This window comes from Xiphophorus couchianus, chromosome 4, assembly GCF_001444195.1.
Source record: "Xiphophorus couchianus chromosome 4, X_couchianus-1.0, whole genome shotgun sequence".
Taxonomy (NCBI): Eukaryota; Metazoa; Chordata; class Actinopteri; order Cyprinodontiformes; family Poeciliidae; genus Xiphophorus; species Xiphophorus couchianus.
The window spans coordinates 12984892-13009978 of record NC_040231.1 but is presented as its reverse complement, the minus strand read 5'-3'; the positions used below and the strand labels follow the sequence as shown (position 1 = coordinate 13009978).

Here is a 25087-nt window from a genome sequence, read left to right as displayed (position 1 = left end):
GCATTTTAACTATACTATACTGTAACAGTCTCCTATCAGCCTTTGCACAAATGCAGGCCTTTAAAATTCACAAATAAATCCAGTTTTTTTTATGTATTTGGTTCTTTTAAAGCAGCTGACCGCTGTGGGAGCCCATTCGCCTACACTTTACACCTCAGATTTTACAGACCCAACAGAAACAGGCCTGTGACTGACTTTCTGCCCAGTTAATCCAAAGTTTCAGCAACCAAACTTATGAAAAAAGTTGTAATAAACCCAAAGCTCTTGGGTTTCTTGTGCTTTTTTCTCCCTTCTGTTGCTGTGTTTCAGCTATAAAAGGTTGGTTTGATTTATCTTTGCTTTCAGCCTGGTGTGGGTGGAGCAGCAGCCCATCAAGATGAGCTAAAAATAGCTAAAGGCATCCAACACCGTCCCTTGGATTGGTTTGAAATGGCTCGTTTCACGCTTTCCCAGTTGCCTGTTTAAATGAACCCGAGTCCAACGTCACGTTTGAATCGCAGCCAAATCTGCTGCTCCCTCTGCTGCAGACGAAGCTTCACTGGACGGGCCCAGGCTGTGGGAAGCAGTCGGAGCTGTGGCCCCCTTGTGATATTCAAGGCTGTGTTGGTGCTTCCTCCTGTCTATCTGTGGAATATGTGGATTGTTTGTGTAGATCATCACAAGCTGCTGGCTGTCAGCTTTGTTTGCTCCTGACGCGCGCTGTCTCACCTGTCATCCTTCATCTCTTCTCTACGTCTCTTTCTCGCGGCCACCCGTTAACAAGATGGCAGCCGCAGACTGTGGCGATGCTCTTACAGGTCAGAGTTCTCCTGTCGGTGAATGATTGACTCAGCAGTGTGTAAACAGAGCAGCGCCTGGATATCTGCAGCCTTGTCTGGTAATTGGTGAAGTCAGGATGCTGCTCCTGTCTGCCGGCTAATTAAAATGCAGGAACACGGCAGAATGAAATTACACCGTGAGAAGTTCAGTGGCAGGGCTCGGACAAACTGTGACAGCAGGCAGGTCTGTGACTCCACTCTGAGGCTTTTCAGTCTCTTTGTTGTCTGACTACTGAGCTCTCATTAGCTTTTACTCAAACAGAAACGGTAAAATGTGACGGACAAATATTATTTGATATGTTTAAGCTGAATCCCATGAAGTAGATCTAATTTCTAATACTGAGTGTGCTTGATTACTGACACACACGATGATTTAATGATCGTGTGTGTCACTGAGGACTGAAGAGATGAAACATGAGGGAACTAGGCCTGTCACGATAACAAACCTGGCTGGACGATAAATTGTTCCAGAACTTATTGCGATAAACGATAATATTGTTGTTTTGAGGCCATTTTCAGGTAATAATGAGATAAAAATGCAAGAACAAGTTCTGGAAGAGCTTAAATTGTAATGAACCTTTAAACACTGGAACTGGAAGACATTTTAAATATCCAAAATAAATAAGGAAACAACAAATAAAATGAATTATGAAGTATCTGTAAACAAAATTAACTTTCAAAACAAGGGATAGTTGAACTCAAAGCACCAGACTGACGACTTTTATCATTCAGTTTTTGGTAGAGAGAGAAAAATAATAAATCAAGCAAATGGAAACTATTGAGTTTCTTTTAATTTATTATGTGATTAATTGATTTATTGTTTATTGTGACAGGACTAGAGACAACATATTCTGGTGACAGACTTTTGTTGGCCAATGAGAAAATTCATTCATCGTTCGTCGTCTAAATTTGCACAAATTAGTTTCAGTCAATTTTTGTTCATAAATAAGAGCAATGCTGAAAAGTGTGGCATGCAGCTGCAGTTTTTTGCATAACCCCTAAACTTTGCATATCTAGAATCTGAAACTTTTGCCTGTTCTGTTGCAAAATAGTCCAACTTCCGTCGATGGAGAGCATCTGTGATCATAAACGTTAAATATTTGCCACATATTACCGTTAGCCTCGTCTCACATGAAAATAAATGATCAAATTTCCTTACCATCTCTGCCTGCATATATGGAGTCGTTGTCCTGGCAGAAAGTTTAATCCACTCCACTATATTTTGCAGCTTTCTGCAATGTTTTTTTTTTTTTCAACATTGTGTGTTTATTTAGCTCCATCCTAACCCTACTAAAAATATTATATCACTAAACCGCACACAGTAACTGCAATTAGTAATATTTTCAAATTTAGTGCCTTTTTTGGAGGGAGAGAAATAAGGAGAGAAAATAGTAAAAAATAAAATTTCCAATAATGTCAGTTTTATTAATACCCTTAATTGAAATATATTGAAACAATGTCAAATCAAAATTGTCTCTGGTGGACTCTGTTTACTCACTCAGTATTTGAAGGCCTGTTTGTTGCTGATTTTATTTAGGGAGTAAAGCTGACTGAATACAAATGATTACACAGGATTTTTATTTTAGTTCCTTATTATTCATCACTTCCTGTTTGCCTGCCACATAAAATCCCAAATGATGGCATTGATGTTTGTTGTTTTAATGTGAAAAAACACAAATTGTTTGAACACACTACAAACTAATGACTGCATAAATATATATTTTTATTCTTCAACATACAACATTCCTTCAAACTCTTGGTCATTACTAAGAAAGCTTTCTCCTTCTCTCACAGATGAGTTTTAGGGTGAGCGTCTGTTTCAAAGGGACTGTACGTCATTAAAAATGTAAACTTTTATGTGCCTGAAGGGCTGCAGAGCAGGAAGCAAAGTGGCTCCTCAGCCTTCATTAAAACTCTTCCATCTGCTTCTGTAAGTGCAGCCTGTTGAACACGTCAGTGAGGTTTAATGCAGAGCCGACTTTTGGCCGTCATGCATCTCAGGACTGACAGGCTGCGTGTTCGGGAACTCAGCAGCGCAGCAACGTGACGCATCCGTGCATCGAGGAGGGCCCATCAGGACCAGGCGTCTGAATGACACATAACAAACAAGCCGTGGATCGTGATGACACAAAATCCAGTGTTTTAACAGAGAACGAAAACATTCCAGCTCCCTGTGGGTTCTTTAAACACATCACCAAACATTAATGTCATTTTAGAGTCGTGTAGCAGCCAACTCTGAGCTGCTGCTGCTGGAAGTCCTCTGATCAGGAAACTGCAGCCAGAGGTGTGTTGAAATTTATTACTGCATGACGGAGGGAGCAGTAATAAACTTTTGATTAATTACCAGTAACGAGCATGACAAGAGAAAATGATATGAGAGGAATCCTTTATCGGCTTTATTTTTGGTTTATTCTTAAATAAATTGAACCTAAATTCACTCTTTGCTGGCTTTTATACTTTTATCTGGATCCTATCTGTTTCTACAAACATCCCAAGCGCTTTTCTGGCAGTAAGTTGCTGTTTTTTGGTGCCTGTAAAACTTCCCAAATGTTAGTCACATTTAAGGGGCGTTACCTAGCAACCCCAGCCAATCCCAACCTGTTACCTAGCAACCCCAGTTAATCCCCATTACCTAGCAACACAAGCTTAGGTCCAGCCCGTTTGGTCAGCTGGTTTTACCTCTGTATATTCTGTACAATGGCTGCTGGACAAGTCGTCTGTTTTGTTGCTGACTTAATATTCAGAAACAACTCGCTGCGTTCTTGTTAGTTGTGCAGGAGGCTCCACTTCTGCTTTTCAAAGATGTACAGTTGTATAATTTGTGCATCTGTTCGCAGACATCTTTACGTTTGAGTGTAAAGGTTGACTTGAAGGGCGTGGCCAGGAGCAGCTCATTCGGATTTTAAAGGGGCAGTGTTATGTAAAATTGACTCTTTTTTTAGCTTTATATCACGTTATAATGTCTTTCCCTCATCAAAAACATACCTGGGGTGTTGCTTACGTTCTTTCATGCATGTTTGAGAAATCCTTTAATCTCTATGGCAACCATTGAGCTGCAGTTTCCGTGTTTCCGCCTAACAGAGCAGCTTTTCCCCGTGTCCTTAACACTCAGCTCCTTCAGACCAGCAGCAGCAATTAGCAAACACATCATACCAGCTACTTCTCAGTGAAACGCTGGTAAAAACGTTGTTAAAGGGTTAACAGAGGAGCCATGTTGTGACGACTTCCTGAAGGCGGAGTTTCAGAAAGAGCAGGAGTTTTTAAGGAGACAGAGACCCAATTTCAAGGCAATAAATTAGGGAGTAAAATTTCTTTTAAGTCATATTTGAAATATTTACAGCATTTTTATAACCACTGAAGGTAACACTTAACAAATTGTGCTATAAAATGGCAGTGTAAACAGATAGTACTAACACAGCTCCTTCTGAAAGGAGCTCAACATCGTCAGAGCTGACCAGACAGAAATTTAATGATCTAAGAATGATTTTGAGCACAAACTTTAATGAACATATTCCCATCCTAACCTGTTCAAGGAAGAGTAATAGGTCACCTTTAACTGAACCCTATAAAACTTGGCTCCACAGAGGTTTACTTGTTTACAACGTTGGTTTAAAAGCTTGTAAAAGTGAAGGAAGCAAAATGCTTAACTTTATTGATTGAAATAAAAATAATTATAGGAATTGGTTTTCACCTCTGCTTCTTCTTACCCTCTGGGTTTTGACTAACTCTGCTGCCTCAGAAAAATCAAACTGATACCCGTTTACAACCCTCAAAGCTAAATGCGAACCTTGACCTCTGCACTGACGCTCCCTGTATGCTGACTTTTAACCTCTTGATGAGAAACCAGAACTTTGCACTTTGGATTTTTATGCTCAATACACGTCAAGTACTAAAATGATTTTGGAAGATCTGTCAGGCGTGTTTCCTCTGAGGGTTTTTTGTTGCGTTGGTGTCCAGAATAGATGTTCGAGTTTCTGCTTTGCATGAAGCATTTTGGAATAGACCCACAGTTAATGTCAAAAACTAAAATAGTGGTTTCTAAAACCTTATTCATAAATGAACTGATAACAAATATTTTTGTCTTGTTTTGTGGCAACCTCTAAATCCTATCTTACCCCGTCTTTTAACAACCCTGTTTTGTAAAGCTTATTTTTCTTCCTGAACTTTGATTCAAGCCAGACTTCTAATTATTCATGCGGTTTTAATGTGCAGAAGTTTTTAATTATTTCTTAATCAGCAATTCTTCAGGCTTTCTGAGAATTTTCTTTGCACTTTGACTTGTTTTTTGCTCATTTTTCAAAGCATTACTGACCATGACAAACGAGTTTGAGCTTAATAAATGGTTAAAGTGGGGGAGAAATAAAATAATTAGATGTAAAGTATATTGACAATAACATCCTTGTAGAAAAATATTCAGAAAAGTATTTTTTTGTGATGTCAGAGGCTCTGTGTCACAGCTGCTGTGCAGTTTAGTGACATAAGTTACACTTTTTAAAGTAAGTGGCATCCAAACTTATAGTAGATGATGCTTGTTGCAAAAAAATAGGCAGAACTGAGAATGTATTTTCAAGAACAGTATTTGTGTTTGTGGTGCTGTGGATGCTGTACCAGGCCATCACAGCCATGAAGTTGCATGAAAATAAGCAATAAATAGATTTTTCGATCATAGTCTTTATTGTTATACTAGTACCACAAAATAATGTGACCTGTGTTATCTACCCCTACAATTTATGATATCCCTTTGCAATCTTTTAGTTAATTGTTAGATTTAAAGTTTACGTTTACATCAATGTCTGGTGAATAATGAAGTCGTTTTCTGTTTTTATATTTTCATTGTTTGTGTGTAGGATCCAGTTCTTGCTTTTAGCTCGGCTGTGTGAGCCGACTTAAACCCAAACGCATAGATTACCCTCGCTTCCTCACAACCATATGTGATTCCCATCAAGGAAAAACACTCGTTCCCCTGCTGATTTACAGGAAGCTGTTCTCCTTGTAGGGTAAAGAAAACATTTATAGACCTAAAGCTCCCTCTTGTTCCCTGCACACACACCAACACACTCCTGTTTTGTGAGATCAGGGTTGGTGTGATTTTTAGTCTTTATCTGAAATCGGATGATGTCAGTGTTGTCGTTTTTATCTGCTTGCCTCGCCTGATGTACCTCATTAGATTCTCCTTTTTAAAGGGACCTCTTATGCAATATTCAGTTTTTGTACATTTTAATGCTTCCATTTAAAAAAACAACAACCAATAAGCTGTTTTCTGGCAATAAGTGAATGCTTTTTCTGGTGATTGAAAAGTGAGCCGTTTCAAAAACCTTCTGGTAAGTTATATTCCGTCGTTGCCTAGCAACCCCAGCCAAGCCCAGCCTGTCACCTAGCAACCCAGTCAGAGTTCCAGCGGTAAAACTTGGCTGGTTTTACCACTGTATGCTGTGTACAATGGCTGCTAGAAAAGACAAGTGTTTTGTTGTTGACTTACCATCCAGAAACTACTTGCTGCATTCCTGTCGGTTGTGCAGGTGGCTCCACTTCTGCTTTTCAAAGATGTCCAGTTGTATAATTGCTCTTCTGTTTGCAGCCATTTTCACGTGCGAGTGTAAGCGTTGCATATTTGGATTTAAAGTGACAAGAGGCTTCTGAAATTAGCTCCAAATGACTTAGAAGGAATTATTTTGTGCAAAATGAATATAATTTGTATAGGCCATCGACCTATCGTAACCTGGTCAAGGTATCCTAATAGGTCACTTTTATCACACCTGGCTCTGCTCTGCAGTTTGATCAAACGACAAACCTTTGTGTGTAATAAGCTTCATGATGACATGTAGTTCTCCTTGTAGCTGTAGTAGAAATGTTAGTATTGGCTGTAGTCAGTGGTGACTGAGGAGGGACTATCAATTACTGTTGGCAGCGAGGAGGAGGAGAAGGAGGAGGAGGACGGCTGAAGGAAAAGAAAGGAGAGGAAGCAAGTGGTTGATGAAAGAGTTTGTACAACTGAATTGAGGATTTCAACAGCCTCACCCGCTGCGCCCCATCACCCTGACCTACTTTCCTCCTCCACTGACACGCACTCAGATGATTCAGCTTTTCTCCCGTCTCCCTCCCCTCTCCGTCTTTCAGCCTCACCGTTCCTCCTCGTCTCCCCGCGTCCTTTGTCGTTTTGTAAATTATTTCTGGTTTTGTGTTTCCAGCTGGGTGTTCTCTGGTTTTCTGAGGGTTTGATGTGAACTTGGCCTCTGCCAAGAGCTGGTTGTTTGAATTGATTGTCCCAGACTCCCACCATGTAACAGGAGAGGAATGAGCAGCTTTCACAACGCTGAACAATCACCATCATATCAACATTTGGCATTTTGAAAATCGCACAGACTGGACTCCACATTTCTTTTCAAAGTGGTGATTCAGTTTTTGAGTGGATTGAGTACACGACCAGATGATGGTGTTATGACTCCGAGTGCTTGTCACTCAACACATGGTGGATGTCTTTACTTTTTTTTTTTGTCTATTTTGTTCCTGGACATTTTTTCGGACTTAACTTTTCTATAACTTTTGTTTTTATTGAGGCAGTTGGCCATTCAGTTTTGCTAACTTATGTGTTTTGGATGACTTTTATTATTTTTCTTTGAAATTCTGGAATCTGTGTCCCATTGATGTTTTCTTTATTATTTTTTATTGTTTTGTTTTTTAGTTTCTATTCTATAGTTGATTTTTTTGCACTGCCCATTACTAAAATATTCTCAAACTTTCATAATTTAGGACGGTTAAGATTACTAAAGTAATTTTCATTTACTAAATGCCAGAATAATGACAGATGTTTTTCTTCTTTGTAAAAGTTTTATTTTTGTTGGATTTAGTTCAGATGTTTTAGGTTTTCATCCATTTGGAGGACCGATTTGTGAACAAGCTTTTACTTGCTGGCTGAGGTTTTGAGACGTTGCTTTCCACACATTCCTATTTTCATCCTTCCATCTCTTTCGGGAGGTGCAGATAAATGCCCCCACATCCTGATGCTGCCATCTTGACACTTCAGATTTGTCAGACTACATGATGTATCTCTACAGAAAAACAAAATCTTACCAAGCATTTTCTTGTCTGAATTCTAGTGCAAATTTCTTAGTACATCTAAAAGACAAAACTAGCTTACAAGTAACTTTTCAGGAAGATATAGGAGCTTATTTTATGTTAATAATCTCTTAATATTGAAGAAAAAGTACTAGATCCACTGGCAGATTATTTCACTTATGACAGGGGAAATATGTCTTATTATAAGTGAAATAATCTGCCAGAGATCTAAAACCTTTTCATCAATTATTGACTTAAAACAAGCTCCTATATATTGCAGAAAAGTTACTTGTAAGCTAGTTTTGTCTGTTTTTAAGTGTACTAAGATATTTGCTCCAGAAACTAATTCTGTTTTTGCAGTGAATTCTTGGCCTCTGAGTGAATTTGCAAACTGTTGTTTGTGCTGCTTTTGGAATAAATAGCTTCTTCCTCTCTAAGTGGCTTATTGTTTCTGGACTTGTTTCATTTGGGATAATAGTAAAATGAGCTTTAGTCAGCATCTTCAAAAGGTTTTCAGCTTTTGTTCTTCAGTTGATTCACAGATTTGGCACCCAAACGCCTTGAAGAAGGGCTGATGGCTAAAATCTGCATTTACAGCTCATAGATTCCAGAATCAAATGCTCGTTTATTTTTATTTCCAGTTTCTCATCGAACTCCTCAGCGTTCTGCCGGCCGCTTTGAATAAGCTCTGCAGCGTTATTGTCCGGCTGCACCGCTGGGCAGAAACACAGAGGCTGCTGTCTGTGGCTCTTCTCACTGAAACATGAAAAGACTGGTTCCTCTCTGCGTGTCTTGTGAAGGCTTGCGGCGCCGCAATATGTGTGAATGGCACTGTAGCGTCAGCAGCGCTGTTTACTGTCGAGAAATGAGCAGGCAGTGGCGCTTGGTAAACTTGACTAGCAGGCCGTTTTAAGACTCGGTGAGTTTGTTTTTCCTCCCTTTGCAATGCGTGGCTGCTATCAGCGGTAACTCCCACCTCCGCCTCAGCCCACTCCTGTATTTGCATTTAATTGTAGGCGGGTATGAAACGATTGGTGCATATTTTAATTTTTGCTTGGCATTGTCAGTGTTAGCCATATTGGAGATTGTTTGTTGTAGATATGCAGCCAACATTAACAAAATGCCTCCATTTGCTTCACATTGTGAAGCTCCAGTGATTCAGTTTAGTTGCTTCTTTAACTTATTGTAAGTACAACTCACTTCAAAGCAACTATTAAGTGAGTTGTGAATACTGTAAAAGTGATAAAAATGCTTGAATTTCAATTAGATGTTTTTGAGGTTTGGAAAGTTTTTTAGTTCTGTATAAAATCCTTGAAAGTGTTTAATATTCAAACTTTGAAATAAAGTGCAATCTAACATTTGATTAAAAGCCTAGATTTGGAAAATATTTTTTACAGTTAAAACCAGATCTTCTCATAAACCTAATAAAAAGACAAACACTTTTTTTTTTGTCATTGTCTGAAGGTAAATCAGACCAAACTTTAACTTTTCTTGCTTTAGGTTAGTAAATGCCAAAAACCTTGGTGAAACAAAGTTGTTGGTAAACAATTTTTAGAGATTATTTTGTAACTTTCTTTGTATTTTGTGTTTAAGTATTTAATTTGAGCAGGAAGGTAATTTACCTTAACATGATTTGTTTGGATTGTTTCATTGTAATTCATATTTATTATTCCTAATGGTTAAATGCATTATTGTAATTGAATTAAAGTCGAATTACGTTAAGCAATGTTATTGAAATTGGGGGATGTTTTTGTTAAATATGATTTTTAGTCCAATCCGGTCTATAAGTTGTGTGCGTGAGATGTTGAGACATAAAATTTAGTTTCACAAGACATTATTAATGACAGTAATAATGATTTAAAGTAGTGAATTGAAACTAACTTCTTTAGTCCATTTCTATTGTTTTCATCTTAAAAGTTTGGTGCTGGAAAAGTTTGAAAAGTGCTTGTATTTTATTGTGGGGAAAAGTTTGTAAATCCAGTGACTGTAACAAAGTGAAGTGTTTATCCTGCAACAACCTCTCACCCTTTTTAAAAAAATAGCCTTAATCAACAAAACGTATCTCTATAGAAAATGCTTTTTTTTCTCTAAAACCTTACAGCAAACTTAATCTTTCCTCTGATTTTGTATTTAAAAACCTCATTGAAACTGAAGATGGCTCACTTTGAGTAACTTCCACACTGAAGAGTGTCGTTCATCTGTTGGCTCTGGTGTGTGTAGGCGATACTTCTCCACTTTTTTCTAATAGACCATAAAAATCAAACACACACACTTTAACTCCAGTAAAGCATTAAAGTGATAATTATCAAAGTTTTTTTTCTTTTGCTTTTTGAATCTGATGCCGCAGATTTGTTCAGCTTTGAAGAGACAGAAATAAAAGTCTGTCTGGAACAGGAGCTGTCCAGGCATTGAGCTGCAGCTGAGCAGAATCGGTGACTAAAAAGCACAGCTCAAATCTCCAGAGAGAATCCTTCCTCCAACCGTGTGAGTGCTTTGTAAATGATATTTATAAAAACTATTCAGAAACATTTGTTTTATTGACAGTAAAGCATCAGATATGTCAGTAAATAGTGAGAGTTGCGTGTGCAGAAACTGTGACTGGGATGTTTGGCAGACTGACAAATTAAAGTCGCTCACTTGATTGAGACTTCAACTCCGTTAAGCGGCGTTACGCTGAGAAAAAGGGACAGGAACTGATGTTTATGTAGTAGATTTGATGCTTTGTTGGAGTTTGTCTGCAGATCTGTGTGTGTACCTTTCTGTGCACGAGTTGGTGTGTGAGGAGGATGCAGATGGGGTTTCGGGACAGAGTCCAGCAGGCACAATTGTTCCTTTGAGAGAGAGAGAGAGTCTAGTATGAGAAAGCTCAAACACACACACACACACACGCGCGCACACACACACACACTGGTGAGACTTGTCACAGTTTGCTCAGTCCAATCTTAATTCTGAACCAAATGAAGGCTTCAGGGATTTCTTAGGGACTTTACTAGCCGCTCTTTCCACATTTTTGTGCATTAACATTTTTTTTTTCTATCTAGACTTAAAAGCAAAGATAATTTATTCCTCTCAAAAAGTACTATTGGTGCACACATGTTTAAAGCATAGCAGCTATTTTATGCAGAAATAAATCTGAGGAATGTCTCTTATCAGCTGCACTAGATTTGGAAATACAGCTAATCCCCAAATGATTCATTCCCCTGAAAGATTTAGACTTGACATGATCTTAATTTTACCCACATTCTTTCTTCTAACACAAAGTAATCCTGACTTTGTAACAATAAATGGTCAGAGCACTCAGCATTTATAAGCTGGGTTTGATTGCTAAAATGTCAGTAAAGAATTTTCCATTGATTTGAATGATTTTTTTCACCAACCCTTTTGAAGAAAATCTGAATAAACAGATCTATTTTTCCAAACTTATTTTCCTTTTGAGAGATGGCGGTTTCATTTCCAAACAAACAAACAAAAAAAAAAATCTGAAAACGTCACCTAAAATCTAAATTCTGGGCTTAACTGTATTTGTACATCATCACTCCTTTGTTTGCTCTGATATGTACAGTCAGATTGTAAAACCTTCATTTTTCTTTGTTTTACACTGGTAGAGATTGTAGATGAAGACTCTTTAATGCAACAAGAGGAATTATGTAATAACACACAGTCCACTCGTTCAATATGTTCTTCTTACACCTACATGATAAACCTAGAAATACTTGAGTGTTTTCTCCTTTTTCTCAGCTCTGTTGTGTCACTCTCATCCTCATTTTGCTCACGGAAGGTGAATAAGTTCACATTGTTCTGCTGTATTTCCCCGCAGCAATATTTAACTGGGAGCAGTTATATAAAGTCAAATCTGGCACAATGTGCTTCACAAAGAAGCGCTACGCTCTCACTCGAGGAGGATATGATGCTGATGCGTTTTTGATAGCATTGTGCTGTTTATCAGGTAGCAGTGGGTGCTGCAGCGTCCTGATGAAAGCTGAATCGTGAAAAGCACGCGATGGGAGAGCAAAGGGAGGAAAGTTGAGAATTGATGAGAGAGGAAAAAGAGATGTGTGAAAATGAAGTTAGAAGACACAGAAAGAAGGGAGGAAAACGTCAGTAATCTTCAAGGTGATCTATTAGCTTTCCTTGAATAGGTTAGGATAGATCTATGGGCTACACAAAACATGTTCACTACATTTTTTGCAAAAAAATCATTCTTAGATGGTAAGATTTTATTCCTCTCAGTTCTGCCTGTTTTAAGCTCCTTTCAGAATGAGCTGTTATAAGGTCTCTTGTCACTTTAAATCAAAATAAACGGCTGCTGGCCACGTTCCCCCAACTCAGCGTTTACGCTCAAATGTGAAAATGGCTGCAAACATGCACAATTATACAACCGCACATCTTTGAAAGTGTAAATGGAGCCTTCAGCATAACCAACAAGAGTGCAGCAGGTGGTTTCTGGATGGGAAGTTGAGAACAAAACTCTTGTCTTTTCCGGCAGCCATTATACAGCACATACAACAGTAAAACCAGCTGACTAAACATGCTGGAGCTCTGCTTGGGTTGCTAGGTGACGGACTGGGGTTGCCAGCTAATGGCGCAATGTACCGCAAATGTAAAATTTTTTGAAACAACTCATTTTCCAGACACCAAAAAACATGAGAATGTTTTTACTTTGTTTTTTTAAGGACCCAAAGGAAAGTATAAAAACATACAAAATGGGAATTTTGCATAACAGATCCCTGTTATGATGACATTTTATTCCCCTTTTAAATTTACTGCAAAAAGGGGAAAAGTCAGTTAGATGCTGAACCGTATTGAGTGAAATGAGGGCAAATGCCAGCAGCTTTAGTCTGCCTCCTCCACCCCGTCACATATCCTCGCTGTCCCACTGCGTAACGACACCCCACTTAGGGCTGTTTTCAAGGCCTTGTTTCCTCCAACAAGCTTCTTTTCTCTGCTTTCATCTCTCCAGTTGAGCCGCTGCCAGAAGATGCTATTATAGCGTGTTCTCTGCGTGTTTGTGGGCCTGAAGACAGAGCTGTGATTAAAAAGAAGGAAAAAACATGACTTGTTCCCAGGTTCTTTCGTCTCTTGTTCAAGCAAATTTCAGCAAGAGCTGGAGGCGATCAGATCACAGCGGGGAGCCTGAAGTATGGATATTAACCAGGGCACACTGAACTCTTGCAGCTGATTCACTCGCGGAGACAGAGCAGTCGCATCATTTTGCAGAAAATGCATCCTGCACTAACTCTGTTGTTCTTGCGCTTCCGTTTTGGAGAACATTAAGGGTGCGTTCACACCAGCCCAGTGTAGTCCACTTAAGCAGAACTCTAGTTTGTTCACTAGATAGTCCAGTTCGCTTGTGGAGGTGTGAATGCGAAATCCAACTCTGATGCAGAACAAAAAAGCAAACTCTGGTCTGCCGAAAAACCTAGGGCTCTGTTCGATTAAATTAAACTCGGTTGTGAGTTCACCTTAATTGCATTCTGGGTAAATGCAACCAAAGGAAACGCGCTACTCTAGTGCTGAAGGGAGAAATGGCTTGTGGTGTTTGGCGAACGACAAAATCTCCACTAAAATCTGACGCCGCTCAATTTTTGTTTACATTTCGTGAAGAAGGAAGTTGTGCTCATGTCTTCTTCAGAGATTTTCATGTTTTCTTCAGTGGTTCTTGGTGCAGCGCCCCCATAGGCGAGGAGGGGAACAGGCTTTTCAGTTAGTCTGGTTCGATGACACAATGCAGTGTGAAAATGTAACAATTGTTGCATTTTGAATTTTGGCTTCCAGACTGTCAGATGTGAAAACACCCTTAGTTAGCATAAAGGCACCGACTGAAGGTCAGGATCGGCATTTGATAAGTCAGAGTTTGGTGATTTTTTCCTCTTATCTATGCTATCAGTGCCCTTCAGACTTATTGGCACCTCTCGTAAAAATGTGCAAAACCCCTTGAAATATCCTCGGCTTTTGTTGCTGCAGCAGTTCCATCAAAATAATTTTGCAGGTTTCTTTTGTAACTTCTACTTTTATTTTCTTTAAGTAATGTTGGTTTTGACATCTGTACTTGTTAACACATGGCATCTTTTTTTTTTTATGTGCAATGAAAGTACAGAGGCATTTTTCCCGTAGCTACTCATTAAAATGGGTAACATGAGAGAACATTCTGTCCAAGAAAGGCAGATTGGTGGTGATTGTTAAGTTAGAGAATAGTTACTAGAACAAAACTATTCGCCAGTACTTGATCATTTATTCAGTCGGAGTTATAAAATGTTTAGGAGAAGCCTTATCTGAGGGAGAAGAAGAAGAAAGGGCCGCGGACTCTGGAAATATTTAAAAATCTTCCTCATTATAGTTGTCTACCTACGTGTATGTATGTGCTCAGGATTTCTCGATGCTTGCATTTCAGCAGACTCTTTCGATTTGCAGTAGAAACATTATTGTGCAAATATTACTTCTTTAAGTGTATTAATCTCGTTGACAATGTTCTGTGGCTAATTATGCTTCTTTGAACAGGGTTTGGCCTAAAACCTGTTTACTACATTTTGTGCACAAAATCATTCCAGATTTTTGTCTGGTCAATTTAGCCTATTTTGATCTCCTTTCAAAATGAGCTGTTTTAGGGCGTCTCTTCACTTTAAATCAAAATAAGCTGCTGCTGGCAACACCTTCCAACTCAGCGTTTATACTCACACATTATACAAACCTCTTTTCTGAATTTATTTCAACAACAAAGCATTCGTCCTTGCTAGGAGCTGTTGTACAGAGGTAAAATCATCTGATCAAATGTGCTGGAGTTCCATTTGGGTTGCTAGGCAACGGGGCTGGGCTAGGCTGGGGTTGCTAGGTAACGGGACAGTGCCCATGGAATGTGACTATAATTTTTTTGTCTTTATTTCTTATTTATATTTAGTTTTTGTACATCACAAATAAACTTGAATAAACTACTTGGAACATCAGTGGGGGAAAAAAATTAAAACTATATTTGTGAAATTGGATAATTACTCAAAATCAGATCTGACATGTTGGACATAATTCAACCATTTTGTCCAACAGTTTTCCAATTTAATTCCAGATACCAAAAAGCATCAACTCATTGTCAAAATATGGCTGGTGGGGTTTTTGGTTGTTTTTTTTAATGCGTGGTCAAAATGTGAATTTGCAGAATAGGTCTGTTTTGATAGGAATTGTCAGGTAAGAAGTTAACTGAATTTAATGATTACGTTTGGGTAATAGCAGGAGAGAACATTTGATTTCTGTAGATTCGTCTTGAATTGGCCGGGTTACGGGGGGTTGATGGCTGTTAAAAGGATCCGTTTTCCACTCTGCTACCGGAGGTGGTTGATGGCTGTTTCTGCTGTGGTGGAAAGTCATTTCTGCTGCGTTTTTGATGTTTACCCCAGCAGGCAGGCTGGTTAAACACATCCTCCTTTCAGTTCAAGTGGCAAGGAGAAAAACAAAACAGACACATCTTGCTTTAAGAAGCCTTTTCTCTGGAAAGCTGTGGTTTGATTCACAGATTTGTGACTGTGCTTTGAGACTCTGTGAGATTTTCCCTCTTCTCACTCCGTCGGGAAGTCAAAGTTGGCCTGAGGCTGGATATCATATCTGTCTGCATATGGGGACTTCAGCAGGACAGATGCTGGAAGTCGTCAGGATTTGAACCTCAGCGGAGGAGATAAAGAACCGGATCAGAACCGGCGCTCAGCCTCCAGGCGAACGCCTTCCACAGATGGCGTTTCCCTCTTTGGGCTTAGTCATTATTAACACATATGACACAATAAATAGGACTCCTAGACTACCATCTTCATGCAGCATATTGCAGCAAATGTAATAATGCCGATGTGTTGGTGAAGGGTATTTAAAGCATACACATTTGCTGGTTGTCATGGACTACTTTTAATGTTTGCACAGTGACTAAAAAACAATTTATTTGATTAATTCAAGCTTCAGAACTGCCCTGAAGTGTTTCAGACCTGGTTACACGGCCCTTTCAGTAAACAGCTCTACAATAGTTTTCTTTCCAGATGAAGAAAATAATGTGTTTGTTTGAATTGGTGCATGAAGCCGTACAACTAATCAGAATATAATTAAAAAGTTCATGTATTCCACTAATTCAGTTCAAAAAGGGAAACTTTTATAATAGATTATATAAATTAATTATTCAGTTATATTTCAAGCATTTATGACTGCTTCTCTGACTATGCTTTATAGCTAATGAAAACAAAAAAATTCTTTTTCAGGAAATCTGAATATTACATAAAACTAATGGAAAAGTTAGATTTAAAAATAATTCACATTATGGACATGTTATGTCCTACACTATCACTGTAGTGCAAAGACCTCCTCCCCAAGTTCACAAATTGTTATTCCTTAAAGAAGCCGCTTGTTCAGGATGCTGAATATCAATGGAAAGTTTAGTGGAAGGAAAAATGTGATGGGGAAAAAAAAAAAAGGAACAGAGAAAACCAAATCATTAACAGGATGGTGAAGCAAAACCGGTTCTCAGTAGTCTGGGTGAGGTCCACAATTCACTACCTAAAGGAATAAAAGAAACAAAAAAGCCTCTTTTTAGACACTAATCCACTTTTTATGCCAAAATTTAAGAGAGAGAGAATGAATTACAATGTCTGTTTGTTCAAATACTCTCATGCTTTCATATTCACATTTCAAAAACGGGTTATACATTTATGAATTTGGTTGTTTTGCTTTATTTCTCTCTTCGTTTTGGTGGGTAATATTGCAGAACAATTTTGGTTCTTAAATGAACAAAAAAAATGCAATTCCCATTTTTTTTTCTCTGTTTAGACATTTGCAAACGTGTCCAAATTTTATTTTCTCGCATTACTGGATACTTGTGTCCATCAAGTCGTTGTTGCAACCTGACAGTTTATCTGCTGCCTGTTTGTCTTTTGCTGCTGTTGTGATGGATTTAATCTACAGAGAAAATCCCATCATTGGCACAACTTGACCTGTCACACATGATGTAATCTGATTTAATCCGATCTGTTTTGGTTGAATGGGAATGCTCAGTAGCCATATACAGTTTATCTGACTGAACTGAAGACGTTTAGTCAGAAAACAGTTGTTGGGTGAAATAGAGAGTCTTTAGTCAGAGGCTTCTTCAAATCCGCTGTAATACAGATTTTCTACAGAAGATGTTTCCTGCCAACAATCATCACTGTCTATAATGGCTATCTGAGGAATTTGGATTGATATGAATTACAATAACATTTAATTTCCCTTTGAGATCAAAAAAGTATTTTTGAATTTGAGTTTGAAATACCTGGTTTCAACAGTATGAACCGTCCCCACAGCATGATCCTACCACCACCATGTTTGATAGCATGATTTCTTTTTAGGACAGTCTGGGGTTCTTGTGTCTTTCTTTCACTCTCTCTTCACTCTGTAGCTCTATAGTTAAGTTGTTTTGGGTTGGGTGTGAATAAGCCCATCACCATAAGCAATTAATCAATTAATGGCATGATAGATAATTTCCATCCAGATCATTAATATTTTTTGATGGGCAATTTTGTAGATGGTGACATCACAATCCATTTTATTTTTGGTTTTGGTTGTGTTTTATTTCTGTTTTGTTTATTGTTTTTGGATATTTAAAATGTCTACCAGTTCCGGTGTGTAGTATTTGTTTTAAATTAAAGTTTATATATGCCATCTATAACGTGAAAATGGTTTCAAAACATTATTGTTTATTGCAGTTATTATCGGGACAATTTACTGTCCAGCAAAATGTATCATAGCCACTAGTATGTTTTATCTGCAGTCGCCGTCTGTCGCTGGTGAACTCTTGACTCGTATCTGCTGTAATCTATCAGCGGATGTGATCAGATTAGAGTGGATTATTCTGATTATTAGGAGCTCAGATAAGACAAGTCGACAAACAAACATCCCAGGTAACAGACAGTTACCTGGGATGTTGAGCGTATGAACCCTCACCTGGCAAATGTAGTTGTAAAGAAAAAATTCCTGGATCTGTGTGTGTGTTGTGCCGTTCATTCACTTGGCAAAGAAAAAGGCTTAGACATTTAATTTGGTTTCAGTCGACCTGAAACAGGAGTGATTTCTGACATATGAGCGCATTTTCAATGTTATTATTTCCTATTACATTTCTTATTAAGTCAGTTGTCTTCTCACTTCTTTCAATTTTCTACCCCATTGAGTTAAAACATGAATTTGAACAACTCTACAACTGCTCTTTCTTTTTTGGCCTACATAAATTTTCTTCTTCTTTTTGCGTCTTCTTTTTTGTAACGAGTAACTAAACCACACATTGAAAATGTATCGGAGTAAAAGTACGCAATTAAGTTCGGAAATATAGTGAAGTAAAAGTGAAAGTCATCAAAAATTTTCATACTCCAGGAAAGTATGAAGTACTCCAAAATATACTTAAGTAAAGTAGTGAAGTATTTTTACTTTGTTACTATACAACACTGGTTCTTGACCACAAACGTTAACACTGGGGTTAAAGTTCAGTTTTTATAAAGGCTCACTTTAAAAATACTGGGAGCGATTTGATTTTATACTTGCACACTGGTGTATACTGCAAAAACACAAAATCTTACCAAATAGTTTTGGTCTAGCTTCTCAATACACTTTAAATAAGACAAAACTAACTTACAAGTAACTTTTCTGCAAGATATAAGAGCTTGTTTTAAGACAATATTTCCTTAATATTGATGACAAAGTACTTACTCTATTGGCAGATTATTTCATTTATAACATGGGAAAATGTCCTGTTATAAGTGAAATAATCTGCCAGTGGGACAAGTATTTTTTCCTCAATATCAAATAATTATTTACCTTAAACAAGCTCCTATATCTTGCTGAAAAGTTAGTTGTAAGTTAGTTTTGTCTTATTGGGGTATATTTAGTTATTTCCACTAGAAACTAGACAAAAATACTTAGTACAATTTTGTATTTTTGCAGCTTAGGGCACAAATAAACATGAGCAAACAATGATTTGAATCTTCACTAACTTTTATGCAGACATACATAAATGTTTCAAAGGTTATTTTCTAATCTACCCAGTTTGCTTTTTCACCCAAGCTCTAAAATTGTACTTCTATTTATATTTGCTTTGGCAGCAAAAATCTAGTACAAATAGAGTTTCATGGATTTGGATTTGTCCTTGCACAATTACTAAGCCTTATTTTCAATGTGTGTGTGTGTGTGTGTGTGTGTGTGTGTGTGTGTGTGTGTGTGTGTGTGTGTTTAAATCAGTCCAAAATATTTAAATGAAGTGAAAGGGGGTTTTTTTATTTGCCTTTATGTGCCGTGACCATCTGTGAGATTGCAGATCCACCATAGATAGCGAAGCCAGACAACAGAGGGCAGAAACGTAGAAAAAGACAAACAGTAACTGCTAGATGGTGGGATGAAAGAGAGATGACGATTAAAAGTACACCAACCTTAATTGTGAGCTGGGTAGCAGCAGCGATTCCTCAGCCAGGACTGCAGAGAAGCGGCACAGAGAGGTTTTTTTTTTCAGATTTCAGCAGATCTTCTTTATCCTGTCTTAAACTCCCTCAACTGAAAAAAGGCATCCCCCACAGCATCATGCTACCATCACCAAATGTTAATATTAATTTCGAGACGTTGCTCCCAAAGTAGGGCTGGACGATACAGCTTAAAAACGTATCACAATATAAGTGTTCATAGCATTTGACATTGATAATTGTTGATCAGTTTTTCTTGTTTTGAATATCTGAAGTACTGCCAAACTGGTAACGAGATCGTTCCTGTTTATCCACTGTTTTCACTTCAGGCTGTTGTTTTTTATTATTATTTTCAAGCAGTTATGAGGACAGTGGAGAAATCTTAAACTGCTTCTCGTTCTCGTAACGAGTTACTCAGCAGGTTGTTGCTAGGTAACCAAAGAATGAGTGAGTTGCTAGGTAACCAAAGAGTGAGCGAGTCCGTTGATTCCACCAACCTAGCTTAGCAGGCCGTGAGAAGTTGAGCTAAGGTCTTTCCTCTGCCTACATCTGGATCAGAGTTCAGTGAATATTCTATAAACTGAATATTAAGTAATATAACTGAGCAGAGGTTTTACACACAAAAGTACCAGAAAAGTTTGTTTTAGTGATCTACCTGAGTTTTTATGCAACATCTTTAGAGGATATTCACATCAAATAACACAAATGGTACAACACAGTAAGAATATGACTATTCTTCTTATTCTTTACATAGCTACAAACTATTCTTTCTGAATGGAAGTGTATTCACTTTTTTAATAGAAATGTTATGTTTACTTTGTTCTAACACTTAAAAGAATATATAAAAATGTTTTTCAGTTTTTCACTTAGTCATAAAATAAATTTTATGTATTAGGTATTTTGTGTAATAGGTGTTCCTAAAACACATAAGTTTTGTGTTTCATTTTTTTTGTTAGTCTCTCCCATAAAGTCCCAGTAAAATCCATTGAGATTTGCAGTGGTAATATCCCAAATGTGACGAGGTTAAGAGCGTGACAACCAATATTTACATAATTTCCCTAACTCTTAACATTTGGACCTCACATGTTTCTGATTATTTGAGCACTAATAAAATATTAGAAATGGCATCATAGATTATTATTGGTTGTTAAGATTAGCAATAGCTGAGGAAACATTTATTTTAAGAAATAAGCGAAAACATAAATTTGGAGACAGTCAAGTTTTTGTTTTTTCACTTTTAACGCCAGGAGACAGAACTGATGAGAATCTAAGCTCTTACTGACCCACTTCTGACTGGAAGTAACCACAGCAGGGTGCCCTGAGTCCAAATAAAACAACTTTTACTGTTTAACTGTTTGTCTTTTTTTTTATCAGAGCTTCGTGTTAGTCAGGCTTATTGTTTCAGAGGCAGCTGAGGGTTGGACCGCTCATGTGATGCCTGTTATAAAAAATTACCTTTTTGCATCTGCTCCTTGTTTTTGCCCCTTTAAATCATGATTCAATCAGCATTATTTATTACATCCACATGTTGGTGAAGCACTGCATTTTTTCCCCTTCATCTCCTCATGTGTTCTGTCCTGTTGTTCTCCGTGTTGAGCTACAGTTTCCCACAAATCCCGGCGCTCACAAAAAAGCACGACCTGCTTTATATTGCAGTGATTTTCTCTAGCTGTATGTTTTTTATTAGTGTCATTGCGTTAACAGACTGTACCAAGGATCCAGTGATTACAGGAGTCAAACTGCTGTAACTCCTGAGCCGCCGCCGCCGCCTCGTCCCATTAGGCTTTGCTTCCTCAGTCAAACGAGGCACTGATGGTAGCATGACGCTCTTGGAGTCGATTGAGGTTTTTAATGTGCGGCGGTTTTGCTTCTGGATTGCAGGTCTGACTGAAGGCAGGCTGTACGTCGCAGCAGGAGGAGTAAATAATTAATTTGAAATGGCTGAATGCCATTTAGCTGCATCACTCGCAGGGTCGCGGTGTTAATGCTGCAGGCTTGTTTTCACGCAGTCATCATTTACCGACAATCAGCAAGAGCAGAGTTAATGTTGTTAGTCACAGCTTGGCATTTCCTTCTATATATGGGGAAAAGGCTTGTAACTCGTGCTTCTTAACTGGAAACGTGATGCATGCAGGTTTTTACCTCTCTCTCTTCTAACTTAGAGGTGGTAAAGGCCTTCTATAAAGTCGTACACCAGCGCTGTTTCATCCCGGACATTTCTGAATGTTGGCTTTGCACTTCGATGCAAAGATTTCATGCATCTTGAAGGATGTTTTAATGAGAAGCTGTGTTTCTATAACGGAGGTTTAGTGTGGAGTTTCCTGTGTAGTTTGACTGAGCCGTGGGCTGGGAAGCTCCCAGGGATTTAAAGAGACAAATCCGCTTTTGGACGGACAAAGGGAAACTTAAGCAGGGCTGAGACTATTGGTGATTAATCAGTTATTGAAATAATTGTCAACTAATTTAGTAATCAATTAATCATTAGGTGGATATACAAGTTCTTTTGGTGAAAAAACCCAACATATTCAGAACAGTGATTAAGCCAAAATTTTACAAAGCATATACATTTTACTTTTACGACAAAAACCATTTTTGTCTGCAAATATGTTTTACCCAAAACTCCTCCAGTGGTATTTTTAGCTTCAACCAATTCAGATGTACTGTAGTGAGTTGTTGAGCAGGCAAAACAAACAAAAAAAAATTTATAATTTTTTTTGGCCTACCAGTAGTTTAATTTTCCCAGTTTTGACCCCCAGGGCAAAAATCTTTGGACACCACTGGTGTAACCCATAATAATTACAATAATGGAGAAGAGGATATTTTAATTTGTTAAATTTATTATTTAACTGTAGTTAAATAATAAATTTAACTACAGTTAAATCCACTGAGTGGATTATTCTGATCTCACAACTACATTAGGAGACGTTTTACTGGTTTAATACTCATAGCTATGAACGTTAAGCACCAGCTGTAACACTTTAAAGCAAGATTGTTTTGTAAAAAGTTAACTTTTTATTTGCAGCTTTTTAAATGTTTGTCCTCTTTTCCCCTTTTAAAATGGCTGAATCTGACAAACACTAACAGTTTTAATTTTCATCCCACGCTGAGCCTTTACCATCTGTCTGACTCATCTTTTCTAAACTCTCAGAGTCATTATGTTTGTGTAAACATTTTGGTGTATGGTTGTTTTGAATTATGTTCCCACACTTTGTAAATGTGGTGGTTTTGGACTGAGTGGGCTCCGGCTCTTTCCACAGAATGGGAAATAAAATAACTCAGACACAGAATCCAAATGATGAAGCGCTTCTTTTTTTCTCTTGCTGGTGTTGAAAAGGCTTAAAAAATGATGAAACTGAATAAAGAGAAGAAAATTATTTCTCAGAGTAAATACCTGCTGAACACTGCAGTGGTGGCATTTAATCGTCCTGTAGCAGTAAAAAGTAAAAGAATGGATCAATAAGACATTTGGAAAGAGGGTGAAGGTGAAAATGAACTAGTGGGTAAAAAAAAAAAGTTGAACCGCAGTTTTATTAAACTGAGTGCATCAAGATTGAACAGGGAATGAATGGTACTAATTGCTCTGGCTCTCTGCTTATTGATCCACTGGATTTTAATGTGGATGCAAAGATGGATGGCTCTGTAACGGTGTATGGTAAAGACAAAGGCAAAGGTGTCCTGTTGTATAATTCAGTGAAGGATTATCTGAAACATAAAGATGTCTGGATTTTTAAGGATTTAGCTCGTATCCATGACAGTATTACACCATAAATGAGGTGAAATCTGATAGATTTATTGTCTAAGGGGTAGAGAACTGAAGTGATGACAGAATGGGATAATTTATTTTTAATTATAGTCTATAGTCCAGGGTATGTTTATGTGTAGCCTTCCTATGTTCATCTCAATTTCAGTAGGTCGACTTCATGACAAACTACAGAGCAATATCTCCTGATGAGCAGTTAGCAGCAGTTAACGTTTGTCAAATTAAACATAGCTAAAATGGACAACATTAATAATGAAAACAGGTTAAAAATATATACAAAACATGGCAAAATTACTCGTGAAACACTGTACATGATTAAATTTATCTAAAATATATGTTAAAATATAATACTTGTAAAGAAAACAGAGTTGATTCTGATACGTACCACAGTTACAAACAGCAACAGAAAAAAGAGGGAGGAGCTGTCACGTACCGGTTACTATGGTAACCACCAACTGCCAAGAGACAGAACTTAAAGTCTGGAGAAACAACTTGTTGACTAAACAAAATAAATTCACAGGGTAAACACATTTTGGCAAACCTCACATCTATAACGTTGTTAAAATAAAACACTGTTACTTATGCTTGAATGATTCACAGTACAGGAGAGAATCAAGTGGTTTAAAAAGAGAACGTTTCAACTGAAATTCATCAGACATCAAATGAAAAAGTAAAATATTCAAGGAAGAAATTATTCAAGCTAATAATGTTCAACAGAGTGTTACTGATGACTGATGATGAATGAAAGAATAACTGCAGGGAAGGATGGAGCTTGAGATCTGTTATTTTTATTTTTATCCTACATGCAAAACTAACTCAGTGAAAACACCGTCCACATCATGAAACATGTTGATGGCAGCATCATGCTGTAGGGAAGGTTTTTCTTCAGCTTCCCAGAGTTGATGGGAAGATAAATGGAGCTAAATCCAGGGAAATCCTTAAATAAAACCAGCTGAACTACTGTGTGATGGTTAAACCTGTCTTAATAAATGAATTAATCGCATGAAAAAATGGTCTCAAAACAACAATATTATTGTTTATTGCAATAACTTCTGGGACAATTTATCATCCAGCATCACTTGTTATCGTGAAGATCTAATCACATAAAATAAACCATAGTTGGAGATTGAATGTAAAATGTTCAAGGAGTACGAATATTTCAGACGCTGTACTTTTTCATTCACATTCTGTTTTAAATCAAACTTTTTGGTCTACTCAGATTCTCATAGCAATCTGTTAAATATCTAAGTGGAAATGTCTGTTTTGTGTTTGCTTTCAGGATGAATGGAGCTCCAGTTACTCGTCCAGCCGGGGAAAATCTCACGGCGCCGATGAAAAGGCGCACACCATCGACGCTCTGCCACCAGGTGGGACGACACACCTCCTCAAACGACCTCGCCTCAATGAGCTCACAGATCATCTGTAGACCGAACAAAAACTGAGCAAGAGAAAAACGTGCCAAGCTGTTTACATAATGGTTATTACTTTCTTAGAATTAAAAAAAGAAAACGTATCTAATGTTCAGCATCAGTTGAAGGTAACAGTCTTGGTTCAGCCCAATTGTAATTTTTCTAAACCTCTTTGTCCTTGCACTTTGAAATTCCGGTGCTCATCTTATTATGTAAAATCAATCTTGATTACCTGCAGGTTTTGGTGCAATCTGATAAAGGCGAGGCTGATGAGAACATTTGTTTCCACCTACATTTCCTTCATGTTTTTATTCAAGCAAGGCTCGGTTTAAATGAATGCTGTAGCTTCAGTTGAAGTCTTGATAGATTTTGTGCAATTTTCCCCCACACACAGTTAAATAACAAAACATTGTGTCACAAGTTGAAAGGACGTGTTGGCAGGATGCAGTTCAGTAGCTGGCATCCATCATGATTTATATCATTTATATATCAACATGGTTTTTATGTACAAGATGTTAAACTTCAACTGGGAATTGCTACACATTCTTGAATATTTGTTGTTTATTTAAAGAAACAAATACAGTTCTCTCAATGTTACACCACATT

General features: G+C 37.7%; 1 protein-coding gene across 1 annotated transcript in view; it reads left to right on the top strand.

Moving 5' to 3' along the window:
- Positions 1–25087, top strand: part of galnt2 (UDP-N-acetyl-alpha-D-galactosamine:polypeptide N-acetylgalactosaminyltransferase 2) — a 73572-nt gene that overhangs the window by 14338 nt on the left and 34147 nt on the right. The window contains exon 2 of the mRNA XM_028015519.1: positions 24352–24439. Coding sequence (XP_027871320.1) covers positions 24352–24439 — 88 coding nt within the window. The remainder of the gene's footprint in view (positions 1–24351; positions 24440–25087) is intronic.